Source organism: Dipodomys ordii, unplaced genomic scaffold (assembly GCF_000151885.1).
Source record: "Dipodomys ordii isolate 6190 unplaced genomic scaffold, Dord_2.0 Scaffold64, whole genome shotgun sequence".
In the NCBI taxonomy this organism is placed as follows: domain Eukaryota; kingdom Metazoa; phylum Chordata; class Mammalia; order Rodentia; family Heteromyidae; genus Dipodomys; species Dipodomys ordii.
In genome coordinates this window covers 6294779-6311001 of record NW_012267280.1, presented here as the reverse complement: position 1 = coordinate 6311001, position 16223 = coordinate 6294779, and the positions used below count along the sequence as shown (strand labels likewise).

General features: G+C 58.0%; 2 protein-coding genes across 2 annotated transcripts in view; both read left to right on the top strand.

Annotated features, from left to right (window-relative positions):
- Positions 1–2054, top strand: part of Mcf2l (MCF.2 cell line derived transforming sequence-like) — a 47114-nt gene extending 45060 nt beyond the window's left edge. The window contains exons 27-28 of the mRNA XM_013022926.1: positions 1446–1558; positions 1784–2054. Coding sequence (XP_012878380.1) covers positions 1446–1558; positions 1784–1928 — 258 coding nt within the window. The 3' untranslated portion in view covers positions 1929–2054. The remainder of the gene's footprint in view (positions 1–1445; positions 1559–1783) is intronic.
- Positions 2055–5773: 3719 nt separating this feature from the next.
- On the top strand, positions 5774–14345 carry F7 (coagulation factor VII (serum prothrombin conversion accelerator)). Its single transcript, XM_013022747.1, has 8 exons — positions 5774–5879; positions 8818–8978; positions 10576–10600; positions 10675–10788; positions 11429–11569; positions 12405–12514; positions 12694–12817; positions 13699–14345. Exons 1-8 carry the CDS (start codon positions 5801–5803, stop codon positions 14289–14291), a joined length of 1347 nt encoding a protein of 448 aa, XP_012878201.1. The 5' UTR covers positions 5774–5800; the 3' UTR covers positions 14292–14345.
- The last annotated feature ends 1878 nt before the right edge of the window (positions 14346–16223 follow it).

Here is a 16223-nt window from a genome sequence, read left to right as displayed (position 1 = left end):
CCCCACCTCCCCATGTCCTCCTCGCCTCCCCATGTCCTCCTCATCCCTTCCTGTCCTTCCCATCCCTGTGTCCTCCCCATCCCTGTGTCCTCCCATCCCCCCCCAAGCCCTCCCCATATCCCATGTTCTTCCCATCCCCCGTGTCCTCCCCATGTCCCCCGGGGCTCGGATGTCCCCTCACAAGGACGTGTCACGGGGTCTGCCTCCCTCTGATTCCTCACACTGGTCACTTGGGTTAGTGTCCAGCGTCAAGGCCCTGCAGCACACAGGCCTCCACTAGAGCCGGGGCATGGTGTGTCCTTTGCTTAGGGGTGTGCCATGCTTTCACCCACATCCGCAAGATGTTCTGGCCTGGCTTACTTTGAGAAGCCATGGTGTCCCAAGGACAGACCCAGAAGACATACTTGCAGTGTGGCTCACATACTGCCTTTGTCCTGTTTTCAGTAGTGGGAGAGAAGACCTAGCACACACCAGGACTGGGGTGAATGTGTTCACCAGAGTGAGCGTGCTCATGACCCACACCTGCCTGGCTGCAGTGTCCAGGCCAGGCCATGGGTGGCAGGGGTGGGGAGGGGGAGGGAGCATGGTCAGACAGCTGCTCCCAAGGACAGCATGAGCCAGGCTGTGAGACTCAGGGCAGAGGCAGCCCGGGGAGTCGAGGGGGCTGGGAAGGGCCTGGCAAGGCCTGGGTGTGCTCCAGTGAGTGTGGCTCTGCCACACGAGGGCCACCGAGCCTGGTGCTGGCCTGGCCCCTGAGCCAGTACCAGTGAGAAGCAAGGGCTCGTCTTGCTCCCTCCCCCAGCCCCCACCCTGCCTCCCCTTATACCGTGTGCTGGCAGCCTCCACCCCACAGCCCACCTCCCACAGCCGAACTTACCCTGCCGCTGTGGGCCAGCCGCTGCCCTGAGTGGGAGGGGCCAAGGAGGCTCAGAGTGTGCATGCATTAGTAAGAGTGTGCATTCGTTAGTGAGAGTACATGCATTAGTAAGACTGTGGGTGCATTAGTAAGTGTGCATTCGTTAGTAAGAGTGTGTGTGCATTAATCAGCAAGACCTGCAGCTGAGAAAGAGCACTTCAGGAAGCCGGGTTGATGCAGAAGTCCTGGGCTTCAGGAGGGTACTGGGAGACCAGTGAGGAGCTTTATGTGGGCAGCCACAGTGGTACAACTTTTCATTAACAGGATAGTGATAGCAGATGTAGCTTTGTCCTGAGACTGGAGAGACGGGGGGGGGGGGGGGGCTCCAGTGTGAACCAGTGGTCTGAGTTGCCCCAGCAGAGCCCTGGTCTGTGTCCTCACTGCTGGACAGTTCAGGTCCACTAGGGTGCACTCGCCACTGTCTGGATCTCCATGGGGTGGGTGGTGGGCAGACACTGGCTTGCCTGCTGGCCCAGGGGGCAGAAAGTGCCGGCACATTGCATCTCAGCCACATGTGTCCGTGCCTCAGGTGCCGGGGAGATACACGGTGGCAGTGGACCATGAGAAGGGAGGCACGGACACCCTCGCCATGAGAAGCGGGGACCTGGTGGAGGTGGTGGAGGAGGGCGCCCAGGGGCTCTGGTGAGAGGGCACACCTGCCTGCCCCATGCCAAACCTGCCCCTCCTTCCCACACCTGCCCCTCCCACACCCCTGCCTGATTCCCTCACTCCTGCCCCTCCCTCCTCACACACCTGCTCCCTCCTTCCCCACACACCTGTCCCTCCCTTACATGCCCAGCCTCGTGCCCCCCCACATCCCTACCTCCGACGACAGAGAGACCACAGCTCCCTGCTCCCTCATTTCAGGTATGTCCGGGATCTGACCAGCAGCAGGGAGGGCTGGGTGCCGGCCAGCAGCCTGTCTACTCTCCTGGGCAAGTCCAGTTCAGCCCAGTGTCTGAGCAGCTCAGGTGAGCTCCCGGCCCTCACCGCCCTTTCAGGGCAGGGGTGAGGCGTGTGTGTGCTGGGAGAGGGCCGAGGAACTCACCCTGGTTTCCCGCAGAGTCGAGCCCGGGGTCGGCTGTGCTGAGCAACTCGTCCAGCTGCAGCGAGGGCTGCCCCGCGCCCTTCCCTGGCGTCCAGGCGTAGCGAGCCTCCGGGCACCTCTGCCACCCTCGGTAGGCCCGCATGCCAGTGTTGAGGTTTTCTCTTGCTTGGGTTTGCCAAGTTTGGGGAGGGTCCAAAATCAGGAGAACCCAGACAACCCTTGAGCCAAAGGGACCTCGGACCTCAGCACCAGGACCCACCTGGAGCAGAAGCCAGCGCCAGCTCCAGCTCCACTCCAGCTCCGGCTCCAGGAGGCAGGCACCCACCAGAGCTTCCACGTGGACAGGAAGGGCTGTGGTGATCCGCCCTGCGGCCATGGGCCCTGCCCCATCCAGGGGCCTCCGCTGAGCAGCCTCTTCACAGCTACCTGCTGTCTCTGGTTTGGTGCTCTCTGTGGGATGGCATCCGCAGGAGGAAGGGTCAGGGGACTCTGGTCTTTTATAGGTTTTTGATTTTTTTACACAGGAATTACTCCATGGCCATTTTTGTGGTACTTTGGCCTCGGCTCTTTACCAAGAATCACTGTGTTTACATGCAATGACAATTTGATATTGTATTTGATATAAAACTATTTTTTGTTACTGGGGTTTACTTGGAAGCACGCTGTTTATTCCGCTCAGTGATGTGGGGACATGCTGGGGGCGCCTGGCACGGCGGCCGGGGTACCGCTGCAGCCATGCCGCGTCTCCGGGACGAGCGCAGTGGGCCACGGAGGTCCTCGCGCCTGCAGACGGTTCATTTCCACCTGGAAGTTCAGACTCTAAAATCTTAACCTTCTTTTCTACAACAAAGGTTTTCTTTTTAAAGCTCTTCATGGAATTAGGGTATTTTTATTGTTTTTAAAGAAAATGTAAAGATGCAGTCTCGGTGAGGCTTCTGGAAGCCGCTGCATCACAGGTGAGCACGGCTCACCCCGTGCCCGGCACGCTTGCATCCCCTCCCGGGAGCCACTTGCCATCTGCAGCAGCACCACCCGGCACCGCCAGAACCACCGGGCCACACTGTGGCGGGCGGAGTGCAATGCTTTCTCCGGCCTCCGTGTTTGGGAGGCGCACGCTGTGCCTGTTGGGACGGACAGTTCCATGTGTGTAGATATGTCCCGTGTGTACATAGAGCTGGTGTAAAGGATGTATTTATCATCTCATGCTGCTGAATGTCTGTCACTTTACAGTCCCTCTCTGTCCCTTCTGCCACCGGACCACTGTAGCTCTTCCCTCCCTCCCCCTGCCCCCCTGATCCTCCCGCCCCCTTGCCCTGGCCTGCAGAGCCGTCCCTGGCCAGGCCTCCAGAGAATGATAATAAAAGAACGTATTATACAAAGATTCCATCACGTTCCTGCTGGTGCAGATGTTACTTGAAAAATGAGGAATGAAACCTGCCTGCTCTCTGGTTAGACACTGACCCTTTCAACTCAATCACTTTACAATGTCACATTTCCTCCACAGCTACTTGTCGTCTCCCACGTGATGTCCAGAGTCTCCATGGTATCGTTGACCTTGGAGTAAATGTCACCAATTCCCGCCATCTCTTCCCTCAAAGGCACGGGTCCCCAGTGGCTTGAACACAAGTATGACTTGAGGCAGGATAGCAGAAGGGACCCTAGCACATACAGCTTTGTTCTGTCAGACAGTGGTAATGGCAACAAAAATGTGGAGGTGAACCAGGTGCTGGTGGCTACTTGTAATCCTAGTGACTAAAGGCTGAGATGTGAGGATCGCAGTTTGAAGCCAGGTTGGGCAGAAAATTTTCTGTCTGTGAGACTCCTATCTCCATTAAACTACTCAAAAAAGGCCAGAAGTAACACTGTGGCTCAAGTGGTGGAGCACTGCTCTTGAGGCTCGGGACAGTGCCCAGGCCCTGAGTTCAAGCCCCAGAACCAGCAAAGCAAAAAAGTGAAGGTGCCCAAAGAAATGTAGAGGAACCACGACAGAACAGTAATAACCACAGGGGTGGAGAATGAAGGGAGGACATTGGTCCACAGAAGGGAAAGGCATGGGAAACAACACTAAATGTAGTAAAGAAATGAGTTGGGCCCTGTTTGACTTGTGTGCCAGAGACCTTAGTATATTCAGTGGACCTACTGGAAGAGCACGACGGACTGACAGCTGCTAAGGAAATCCTGAGGAAATGATTCAAGGGAAGGATGGCCTATATAAAGAGCTGGTGATAGTGCCATCCCAAAATGGGATGTGGAATCCGTTGCTGCATCACAAGTATGCAGGTGTCTGATAATGAGGCTTGAACTACAGAGCCCGCCCCAGCTCTCAGGAGAAGGGCTTATTATCACTCATAAAAGTGGATCCTTGTTTAGTCATAAAAATAAAATATGTACCCTTTCAGCAACCATAGAACTTAACATGGAATATTTACAAAACAATAAACAAGGTTGTTTTTAAAGGTATGTAGGATTTTTAAATAGTGCTTCTAAGTTTGCTAGAAAGGCAATGTCATTGGGATCCTGATGGCGCTGCTGCTGACCTGGTATCTATTGGCACACAGCTGAAAACGACAGAAATAGTGAGTTACCATTTAAGGATGCTAAAGAGTTAAAGAGGTAAAACTCAAGGGAAGTTTTTGATGAAATAACTATTACTAAGGGAAGGAAATAAACCAAAGAAAAAGATGTCAAAACCAACAACGCTACTCAGGGCTCAGCAGCCATGTGTGCAGGTACCAGTGCAGGATCAGTGACTGACTGTGTGTGCAGGTTCCATGACCAAGTGTGCAGGCTCAGTGGCCACATGTGCAGGATCAGTGACCATGTGTGCAGGCTCAGTGACTGTGTGTGCAGGCTCAGTGACTGTGTGCGGGATCAGTGACCGTGTGTGCAGGCTCAGTGACCATGTGTACAGGCTCAGTGACCGCGTGTGCAGGATCAGTGACCACGTCTGCAGGATCAGTGACCGCATGTGCAGGCTCAGTGACAGTGTGTACAGGATCAGTGACCACATCTGCAGGATCAGTGACCGCCTATGCAGGCTCAGTGACAGTGTGTGCGGGCTCAGCGGACTGAGTGTGCAGGATCAGTGACCACATGTACAGGATCAGTGACTGTGTGTACAGGATCAGTGACTGTGTGTGCAGGATCAGTGACTGTGTGCAGGCTCAGTGGCCACATGTGCAGGATCAGCAGCTGTATGGGCAGTCTCAGTGACCACGTGTGCAGGCTCAGTGACTGAGTGTGCAGCATCAGTGACAGTGTGTGCGGGATCAGTGACCACATCTGCAGTATCAGTGACTGCATGTACAGGCTCAGTGACTGAGTGTGCAGGATCAGTGACTGTGTGTGCAGGCTCAGTGGCCGCATGTGCAGTCTCAGTGGCTGTCTCAAGCTCTGTGGCTGTGTGCAGGTTCAGTGGCCGTGTGTGTTCAGGCCTGGTGCTGACTACTGACTCAAGCCTGGAGCTGACTACTGACTGACCACTGACTAGCCCTGGAGCTGACTACTGACTCAGGCCTGGAGCTGACTACTACCTCGGGCCTGGAGCTGGCCATTGACTGGTCCTGGAGCTGACCACTGACTCGGGGCCTGGAGCTGATCACTGACTCAGGGCCTGAGCTGACCACTGACTCTGGCCCTAGAGCTGAACACTGACTCAGGCCTGGAGCTAACCACTGACTGGCCCTGGAGCTAACCACTGACTGGCCCTGGAGCTGACAACTGGCTCAGGCCTGAGCTGACCTCTGACCTAGCTGTGGCTATGTCCCAGCCTCCCCCCTTCCCTCCTCCTGACCTTTGCACTCCTGGAATGTGCAAGCAAGAAGCCGCGGCCCAGCATGGCTCTCCGGGCTCAGGCTCGCGGGCTCACCCTGCTCTGCGTTCTGCTCTGGCTTCAGGCATCCCAGGAGACTTCAGGTCTGTCTGCTGCTCTGCGCACGGGTGAGAATGGCATCAGGCTATTGGCTCGGGCTCTGGGGTGCCCAGGCCTCCAGCCTCGCCTGTGTTCCTGCCACTCCAGTCGGCAGGGTCGTCACCAGGGCTCCCTTGGTTCAGGTCCTGCAAAGGACTGGGCCCTGGCTGCTCCCAAGGGAGAGTCTGGGCTGACAGGGTTCAAAGAACTTTTAGCCATAGGGTGCTGTCTCCCCTGGCCCCTACCCCCTATCAAGTCAGACAGGGAAGCAGGGTGGGCTGCTCGGGTGGAACTGCTCACCCCTCATCTCTGTGGCCATGGCCATGCCCTTGTGCAAAGCTAAGGCCTCAGGAGGGGGGCCGGGGGCATGTTGAAGGCCGGGAGCCCTTCAGAGACAAGATGGGGGGGGGGGCCTGGGGCACGTGTTGAAGGCCGGGAGCCCCTCAGACGCAAGCCGGGCCACATGGTGCCTGCTGGCCGCCACTGTCTCTGTCATACTCAACTTCAAAACGTGGCAGTGTCACCTTTCAAGCCCCAGACTATGAATTAACCTGGGACCCCAAAGGCTGTGAGGCTGCGCGGCTGGTGCCTCCAGAGCCCAAAAGCTAGCAAGTTAGAGCTGCGCTCCTAGAGGGACAGAGCCAGGCAGGACTCTGCGGTTCTTCTTTGTTTTATTCTGTCCTTTCCGAATTCTCTTCAGTCTCTGGATTGCTTTGTGAGGCGATTTTCTGGGTCTCAGCTCTTCTGGTGCAGGCTTGCACGCTTCCAAGGTCTGGGGGTCAGCATCGATCATGTGCCACTGAGGTGTGAGGTTCTGTGGTGTGTGAGCCTCCGCCGCCCCTCCACGCCCTGCTTCTGCTCAGGCAGGCTCTGCCCTGTGAGTCCCAGCGGCTCTCACCAAACCACTGGCTCCCAGGAATGGGGACAAGGGATGATCTCCAGATTAGAAAGAAAACATGTGACTTTCCCAGTGAGATACAGGGTCCCCTGCCTCCCTCCCTCCCAGTGTGACACAAGATCCTCCCCCTCCTCCCTCCCTGTGTGACACAGGATCCTCCCCCTCCTCCCTATGTGACACAGGGTCCTCTCCCTCCTCCCTATGTGACACAGGGTCCTCTCCCTCCTCCCTGTGTGACACAGGGTCCTCCCCCTCCCTCTCTTTTCACGTTCACTTCTCAGCCCACAAAGCACAGCAGCAGGTTGCAGTGCCCCACCAGGGCCACCTCCACCCCTCCAGGCCCTGAGAGCTCCTTCCAGGAGCCTGCCTCACCGCTGGGGTACTCAGCCCCTCCTGAGATGCAGGGGCCCTGCCTGCTTCATCTCTAGGGGTCTTTGCTCCCCCAGCCACTCACCTTCCCACCCTTGCTCACCGCCTTGTCCTGTACAGCCCCACACCAGACTGGCCAGTGCACCCTCCCTAGAGGGCATTCCTGGCTCTGATGGCGCCCCAAAATGAGAACACCCTCCTCTCCATCACCACACACCTGCCTGGTACATAGCCCCCCTATTTATTCGGGTATCCTAAAGAATTCTCAAAAATTACTTATGTTCAAGCTGGAATTGGGTTTTAGACCTAAGGCCCCAACTCCAGGAGTCCCACACCAAGTCTGGTCACTCACCCTACAAACCAAATAAAGAGAAGTGGTGGAGCAAAAGTAGAAATTTATTCCGAGGCAGCACTGCTGGGCCTCCCTGGTGATCTTTGAGGAGCGGGCTTGTGCCTCCGACTGGGGAGCAGGAGAACTGGCGAGGTTTGCATCTACCCTTGGGTGACCCGTCAGTCTTTGTCCCAGAGCTGTGGCTGCTGTTTCGAGCCTTGGGTAGCAGGGACAGGTTCTCTGAGGGTGATCTGGCCTGAGTTTCAGCTCTTCTCTAAGGACGTTTTGCCTCTGGCTACAAGATGGTTTTCAGTGGGTCCTGTTTTCATGACTGTGGTTTTTCCTGGAGGTGATGGGGTACCTGGGTGAAGCTGAGGCTCATTCAACACATCCCTAGGAGGTGAGGGGGCACTCTGGTCCCCAAAGTCACCAGTGTGCAGGGAGAGCCACCTCCCTCCCAGTGAAGGTGTGAGGAGGATTAGAAGGTTTGGTAGGCTGGCTATCAGCACCCAGGACCCACAAGCTGGAGCAAGCAGCTCTGATGTCACCAAGCCTGTGGATGGCAGGCTGGCCTGGCCTTCTGCTATCCAGACATAGATAGCAGAACTGAGGATTTAGTTTCTAGGTCATGCCTGTGAGCTGCTAGGCAGCATCTATGTATCTTCTTTACCCTAGGTACCACTTTCTTAATCTTTGTATCTCATGATAGCAAGGGAGGCCACAGTTTGTCAGACTATTATTTCCAACACCTTCCTCTGGGATAAGTGTTTGTAGAATCTGAGTGCTTCCTTGTGATAAATTCCTAAGTGATGGTAGCCAGGTCAAAAAGAATGTCTGGTCAATTAACTTCATGAACGCATTGCCCTGCACTCACATGAAGGGTGCGGGGTAGCTAGTCATCCATGAAAGGCACGTACACCCAGACGCACGTGTAGCAAGGCCTTGGGTTGTACCAGTAGGCCAGGCATACAGAGAACTAGCCCTTAACAGAGGTGGGGACCCCCGATTCCTACCACCAAATAAGAGAAAAATGTGGGGAAATAGTTCCGTGGCTGAGACCCTGCCGCCAGGGTAGTTTCCACGAGACCATTTGGCCTGGGTGGATTCTATGGCTGGTGAGTACAATCCCACGTGGTGGTTTTCATCACTGAACAGACAGTCCCAAAACGGTACAGTCCCGTGTGGTCCCCACCACTGAATGGACAGTCCCGAAACGGTACAGTCCGCATGGCGGTTCCCATCACCGAATGGACAGTCCACGTGGTGGTTTCTACCACTGAACGGACAGTCCCATGTGCTGGTTTCCACGCAGCTGCCATCTTTCACAAGGCCATCTGTGTCTCAGTCTTCTTAGCCCAGGAGGAAGCGCACAGTGTCTTGCATAGGCATAAGCGCGCCAACCATTTCCTGGAGGAGCTGAGACCCGGCAACCTGGAGAGGGAGTGTAAGGAGGAGCAGTGCTCGTTCGAGGAGGCCCTGGAGATCTTCAAGAGCCCAGAGAGGACAGTGAGTGCCCCTTCAGGACACCCCAGGCCCACCAAGCACATAGGGGTGTCTGCCGGCCCACTGCTGTGGCATGTGGGGCACTGGAAGCCCTGTGAGCACACACACAGTCCCCAGGCACAAGTTGCTGCCTGGCCATGGTTCTTTGTGTGCAAGGCTCCCTACCAGGCACCAGCTCCCTCTGCCGCTTCACATGCTAATAATTTTACATCAGAAAGGTCATTCAAATGCACACACAGTGTGTCCCATGACTTCTCCTGGATGTGCTTCCATTCTCTAGGGAGCCAGGGTCACCCATGGAGGCATCCTAAGGGAAAGAGCAGCCCTGGCAGGGAGGGAGGGAGCTGCGTACCTGCAGCCTCTTACCGCCTGGCCCTGGCAGGAGCTTCCGTGAAAAGTGGGAAGAATAAGTAGTGAGCCAGAGTAACTGCACAGCATTGTCTTCATTTCTGATTTCACACACACAAAAAAAACTTGTTTTGAGACAAGGTCTTAAGATGAAGTCCAGGCTAGCTCACAGTCCTTCTGCTGTAGCTTCCCGAGTGCTGGGCTCCATGAGGCTGATATCTGGGAAGACAGGAATCCGTCATAGCTCTTGGTGTCATTGCCAGGGTCTTCTACGGCCCTGGGCTCATTCGCCACGTGCGAGTCATGGCATGTTGCACTCCCAGAAGCCGCACACACACAGGACAGCTCCCACTTGCAAGAAGTCTCACAAGAGCTGCCCTCCTGGACATCCACCCACCCACTCACCAGGAGGTTGGCAGTTTGATGTCGAGGCTGGCTTGAGGTTTCAAGGCTCGCTTGACTCTCTAGCCAAATGGAGATTTTTTTTTTTTTGGTCAGTTGTGGGGCTTGAACTCTGGGCCTGGGCGCTGTCCCTGTGCTCTTCAGCCCTGTGCTCTACCACTTGAGCCACAGCATCACTTCTGGTTTTCTAGTGGTTTATTGGAGACACGAGTCTCAGAGTTTCCTGCCTAGGCTGGCTTTGAACCATGATCGTCAGATCTCAGCCTCCTGAGTAGCTAGGATTACAGGTGTGAGCCACCGGAGCCCGGCTAAATGGAGAATTTTATACCTTCTGATTATGTGCTAGTTTCCAGAGCACTTTCACGTTTATTTTCTGTTTACCTATTTTTTATTATCTTTAAGTTGTACAAAGGGGTTACTATTCAACAAAGCCTTTTATGGATGCAGTGACATCTATCTGTTCTGTTTCCTCCGCAACCATGAGTTTGAAGGTCAATTGGCCCAAAGTCTTTTTATGAGTCAGTTTGCTCACTGCAGCCTGTAGCAGTCTGTGGAGGGCTTTGTCACCTGTCATTCCCACGTGCAGACAAGGTGTGTGCATCCACAGTGCATACACTCGGCAGTTGGGCTTTGTGCCACGTGTCAGCTGGAGGGCAGTTCGAGCTGGCACTTGGCTGCTCTGACTGGAAGGAGGGCAGCCGCCGCTGTCCCTGAGAGGGGATGATGAGATGATGAGCCCTTGTCACGCAGAGGAAATCCGCTCCCGAGCCCCATGACCCCACTCGGGATTCTGCAGATGTTGAAGCCGCCTCTGTGGCATGTGACTCACATGGCTCTTCTTGTTCCTTAGAAGCAGTTCTGGAGTCTCTACACTGGTGAGCAGGAATAGGGCCATTGGATCCTGCCCCACAGGCCTGCTCTTCAGCACACTAATGCAGCTCACCCACAGACGGGGACCAATGCGCCTCCAATCCGTGCCAGCATGGAGGCTCCTGCATGGACCAGCTCCAGTCCTACATCTGCTTCTGCCTCCCGAACTTCGAGGGCCGAAACTGTGAGACAGGTGAGGCCTGCTCCCGCCAGGCACACCCCAGGCCCAAGGAGCCCTGGCTGGCAGCTGCCCCAAGACTCCGGAGTTTGGACCCGGCCTCTGCGCAAGCTTTACCCTGTGCTAGAACCCTCTGGTTGCCCAGTACACACAGATACCAAAGGGCTTCCTAGGCCGTCACTGCTTCTTGATCCCAGCAGAACAGGAAGTGAAGGGTGAGGAGGGACTGAGGGCCTGGGTAAGTCCTGGTTGTGAGTCCCAGTGCAGGCCTGTCTGCCAAGCCAGCCCCTGACCCCCATCCAGCCAGAGCAGGCTGGCAGTCCTCCAGCCAGGCCCACACTATTCCTCTCCTCATGCAGGGTTGCACACTGCGGCGGGGGTGGGATGGGGGCTTTCCCCACACAGCCAGCCTGCACACACTGCACACTGCAGGGAGGGGAGGGGGGAGGAGGAAGGGAGGGGAAGGGTCCCCACACAGCCAGCCCACTGCACACTGCGTGGCTGCCTAGGGGCAGGTCTCACCCTTCCAGATTGTGCCACAGCACAGGAGATGCCCACAGCGGTGTGCGGCCCCCCTTCATGGGGGCGCTTGGGGGCGGGGACTGGCTCCTGCTGGCCTCACAGAACCTCCCGCGGCTGCCCCTCTCGTCCCCAGACAAGGACTCCCAACTGATCTGCGCCAATGAGAACGGCGGCTGTGAGCAGTACTGCAGCGACCACCCGGGAGCAAAGCGCTCCTGCGGGTGCCACGAGGGGTACACGCTGCTGCCCGACGGGGTGTCCTGCGCCCCCACAGGTAACCGGCTGGGGGCTGGGGATGCCTTGTGCTCTGAAGGGCAGGCTGCCAGATCTGGGCAGCCACAAGTTAGCTCCTCAGCTTGGCGGCGGATATGGGTCCTGACAGTTCCCCAGCACCCACCAGGCCCCTTAGGGTGGCCAGGGAGCAACCCAGCACAGTACCCCAGGGCAGCTGAAGCATGGTCTTGGATACCTGTGCACTGTAAAGATGCTCTCACCACCCACACCTCATCTGGGTCCACTGCAGGCCGCTGGACACCCAAGATCCCCCACTCTGTGTCCACTGCTGCCGGGTTCTGGACTCTGCATTCCCATTAGTGTGTGCTCCTAAGAAAATGAGGACTTCCACAACCTTGGGCCTGCAGGGCTGCACTCCGAAGCTGGGGAGTCCCAAACTCCATCTCCACAGAGCACGGGGCTGTGCCTAGCTTGGTGTCTACAGCCCAGGGCTTCTCCGGCTCTGGTACACGTGCTTTCTGCCTATAGGGCTTCATGATGCGGGTGGCAGGGCAGGGCGGGTCTTGCACGGATTGCTGTTGGTGCTGTGGATTCACTGCAAAGTGCAGTGGCGTCACCACTGCCCCTGCCTTGCGTCTTCCCCAAGCAACACTGTGGCTTCTGACCCTGCCTGTGCCCTCAGCACCTGCCCTAGTGCCTTCCAGGGCCTTCCAGGGCCTGCCCTGCCCTCAGAACAGAGGCCAGGTGCCCATCTCCTCCGCCCCGCCCCTGGGCCTGAGGGGTGCCATCCTGGAGCTTCTCAGCATTCGAGTGGTCTGAACGTCTACAGAGGAGCACCCCCACCTCAAAATCCCCTTGCGCTGATGTGTTCACAGTCGACTATCCCTGTGGGAAAGTGCCGATTCTGGAAAAAAGAAATAGCAGTGGCCCCCAAGGTCGAATTGTGGGAGGCAGGGTGTGCCCAAAAGGGGAGTGTCCATGGCAGGTAAGTGCCCCACCTCCTCCACCCCATCCACACCCACTGAGCAGACCCTGATCCAGCCCCGGGACCCTGCCCAGTGGATGGGGTCACGGACCCTGTGGGAGAGTGGTCAGGAGTGGGCTGGTCAGGGCCAGGCCTGCAGCCCAGGACACATTGGCATGTTCCGCGTCCACATTCCCCAGGCCGCGCTGCTTGTGCAGGGGCAGCTGCTGTGTGGGGGTACCCTGCTGACCCCCAGCTGGCTGGTGTCTGCGGCCCACTGCTTCGACAAGATCCACAGCTGGAGGAACATGTCCGTGGTGCTGGGTAGGTCGGCCCGCCCAAACGAGGGCAGCCCTAGGGGCACACGTCCCTCACCTCCCTGACCATGGACATCCCCCTGGGAGGGTCACCTCAGCTCTCTGGCCACGGATGTCTGTCTGAGAGGGTCACTCACCTCCCTGACCACGACGTCCACCTGGGAGGGTCACCTCATCTCCTTGACCACGGATGTCCACCTGGGAAGATCACCTGGCTGCATCCTCTCAGCCCTCTCCCACTCAGAAATCTGAAAAGCCTTGGGGCTGCTGCTGCATCCCTGCCTGCCCCTGCCTGCCCTGCTCCACCTCTGCCCTGCCCCCCCTGCACCCCCCCTGCCTGCCCCCCCCACCCCTCTGCCCTGCCCACCCTGCCCCACCCCTGCCTGCCCTTGCCCGCCTGTTACACCCCTGATGCCCCTGCCTACCCTGCCACATCTCTGCTCCACTTGTCTCCCTCAAGCTCCCAGCAAGCCATGTGGGGTGGGCCTCTGTCTCGTGGACAGATGGGCAGATTGTGCTGCTGAGAAGGTCAGGGACGCGTACCCCTCCAAACCTGGCACAGCTGCCCACATTCTCCCTCCCCTCCTCCCCATATTTCCCCCCCTCCCCCCCCACACACTTGCCTAAACACCCAGGCTCTTGGCTCACCTTGCTCACACCCTTTCTCTGGTGTGGGCATGCCCTGCGTACCTGCCACTGGAGGCTCTGCCTGAGGACCAGACAAGAATGGCTCCAGCCTGTCCCCATGGTCCTGGAACCAGACAAGAATACCTCCAACCTGTCCCCATGGTCCAGGCCAGGAGGGCGGATGTTGGGACAGGGGACGTGGCCACCACAGGGCATATGGCCACCGTGGGAGTCTGGGTGTGACTGGGCTGCTTCCCCCAGGTGAGCACGACCTCAGCGAGGTGGACGGCACGGAGCAGGTACGGTGGGTGGCACAGCTCATCATTCCCAGCAAGTACATCGTCGGCAAGACGGACCATGACATTGCACTGCTGCGCCTGCACAGGCCCGTGGTCCTCAGCGACTACGTGGTTCCCCTCTGCCTGCCCAAGCGGGCCTTCTCCGAGGGCACGCTGGCCAGCATCCGCTTCTCATGGGTCAGCGGCTGGGGCCAGCTGCTGGACCGCGGGGCCACCACCCTGGAGCTCATGGCCGTGGACGTGCCCCGCATGCTAACCCAGGACTGCCTGGAGCAGTCGCGGCAGACGCCCGAGAGCCCGGTGCTCACCGAGAACATGTTCTGTGCCGGCTACCTGGACGGCAGCAAGGATTCCTGCAAGGGTGACAGCGGCGGCCCGCACGCCACGCTCTACCGTGGCACATGGTACCTGACAGGCGTGGTCAGCTGGGGTGAGGGCTGCGCTGCTGTGGGCCACGTCGGCGTGTACACCAGGGTCTCCCGGTACACAGAGTGGCTGACCAAGCACATGAGCTCCAGGCCCCGGCTGGGCATCATGCGAGCCCCGCTGGATTAGCTCCCTGCACAGAGAGGGGGCAGACACAGCTGCCTGGAGGGGCCTTGGGGGGGGGAGCTGGAGAAAGGAGAGAGGCAGAGAGAGGGCAGGAACTCTGCTTCAGAGACCAAGAAGACATGGCTGCACGTGTGGGAGAGGAGACAACCACGGGCAGGAAGAGCGCCCGGCTGGCAACGCTGCCGGGGTGGCTCCCCACAGCCCATCCTGCCTGTGGGTGTCCTGATTGCCCTATGGGGAACAGTGGGGATGTGCACACACATGTGTACACATACACACACACGTACACACACGCATACTTTCTCTGAAGGCTGTTCCGTGCTTCCATTGCTTCCCCTTCTGTGCAAGTGCGGCACTCTCACTTCAAAATAAAGGACAGGCAACACATGCATGCGTTGGTGACACCCCTTTGGGTTTCCTGCAGGAGGATGCTTACAGTGCCAGCCGCCCGTGGTCTTCGGGCTGTGCCGCCGTTCTTCTGACTGGACGATGATGAGCAGTGAGGCTCCATGGCTCTGCGTGGCTTGTGGCACTGGCCGGGATGGGGAGCTGCATGGCAGAGGCTCTGTGGCTCCATGTGGCCTGTGTGGTGATTGTTGGGATTGGGGAGCTGTGTGGAAAAGGCTCTGTGTGGCCTGCATGGTGCTGGCCAGGATGGGGGAGCTGTGTGGCAGAGGCTGCGTGGCTCTGTGTGGCCTGTGTGGCATGAGCCAGGATCGGGAGCCGTGTGACAGGAGGCTCCATGGCTCCACGTGGCCCATGTGGCGCTGGCTGTGATGGGGGCCGCGTGGCAGAGGCTCCATGGCTCTATGTGGCCATGGCGCTGGTGCTCACTGAGCCCTGCTGTCAGTTTCATCATCACTGAAGCAAGCATCCAGGTGGGGGCATCCTTTAAGAACAGAAGTTCCTGCCGGTGTTGAGATGGCCCCAGACCCCATGGAGTGGTCTCCCCCTGCCCTCGAGACGTCTGAGGACACAGGGCACACGTGCCCAGGAACCACCACGGCTGCATCACAGAACACAGACCCCCATGTCCCGGCCCGGCTGACAGCACAGGTGGGGAAGGCCCCTCCCCAGCACCACCACACCGTAGCCAGCAGAGGCGAGTGAGGGAGAAGGTGAAACAGAGCCCGAGTGCTGACCCACTGGTGCTGCCGGTATGTGGGCAAGTGAGCTAGAAGCAGACCCAGCCCCACCCTCGTCAGCCCTCACAGGGCTGCAGGGTGTCCCCGAGTCAGGGCACCCACACCAGGAAGCAGTCTCGAGACTGGCCTTGCATCTAGCGACATTCACTTCAGAGCAGCCCAGAGGCCAGCAAATCATGGCCATGTGTTTGTAAACAAAGATTTCTTTGTGCACACCCATTTCTTTGTTTAGCCTCTGTGAGTGGTCCAGACAGGGACCAGCCAGCCACCAAGCCTATCTGGCCCACACAGCAAGGGCAGGAAGGGTTTCCCAGCTCAGCCAGACCAATTCCCAGCCATCTTCCAAGCCCATGCCAGACTCCAGAGCCCTGTCCATCTTCACTCTGTGCCTTGGTTTCCCCATGTGGAACAGGCACTGGCTTCCGTGTGTTGCGGGGACAGGATCCGTGCTGGTGTCCTGAGGACCTGCAAGAGTGTGGTCAGCGCCCATGCCCCTCGCCGTCCCCCTCTGGAGTGAAGCAGAGCCAGGTGCATGCTCCCTGGAAGCAGCGTTAGCATCATAGAGGGAAACTGACAGGAGAAGATGGGCAGGGGGTAGAGGGGGCTGGCAGTGCCCCAAACCATGCAAGAAGGAAATGGAGGCAGCAGGAACCCCAGGGTAGGACTTGCCAGCCTCAGTTTCCCAACTTGCAGGGGTAATAGCCGATGCTCAGAGCTGGCCAAAGAGGTGCATCTGTAAGAGGCCCCGATACCATGCCTGAGTCATGCCCAGGCATGCTGTGCTGGTTGT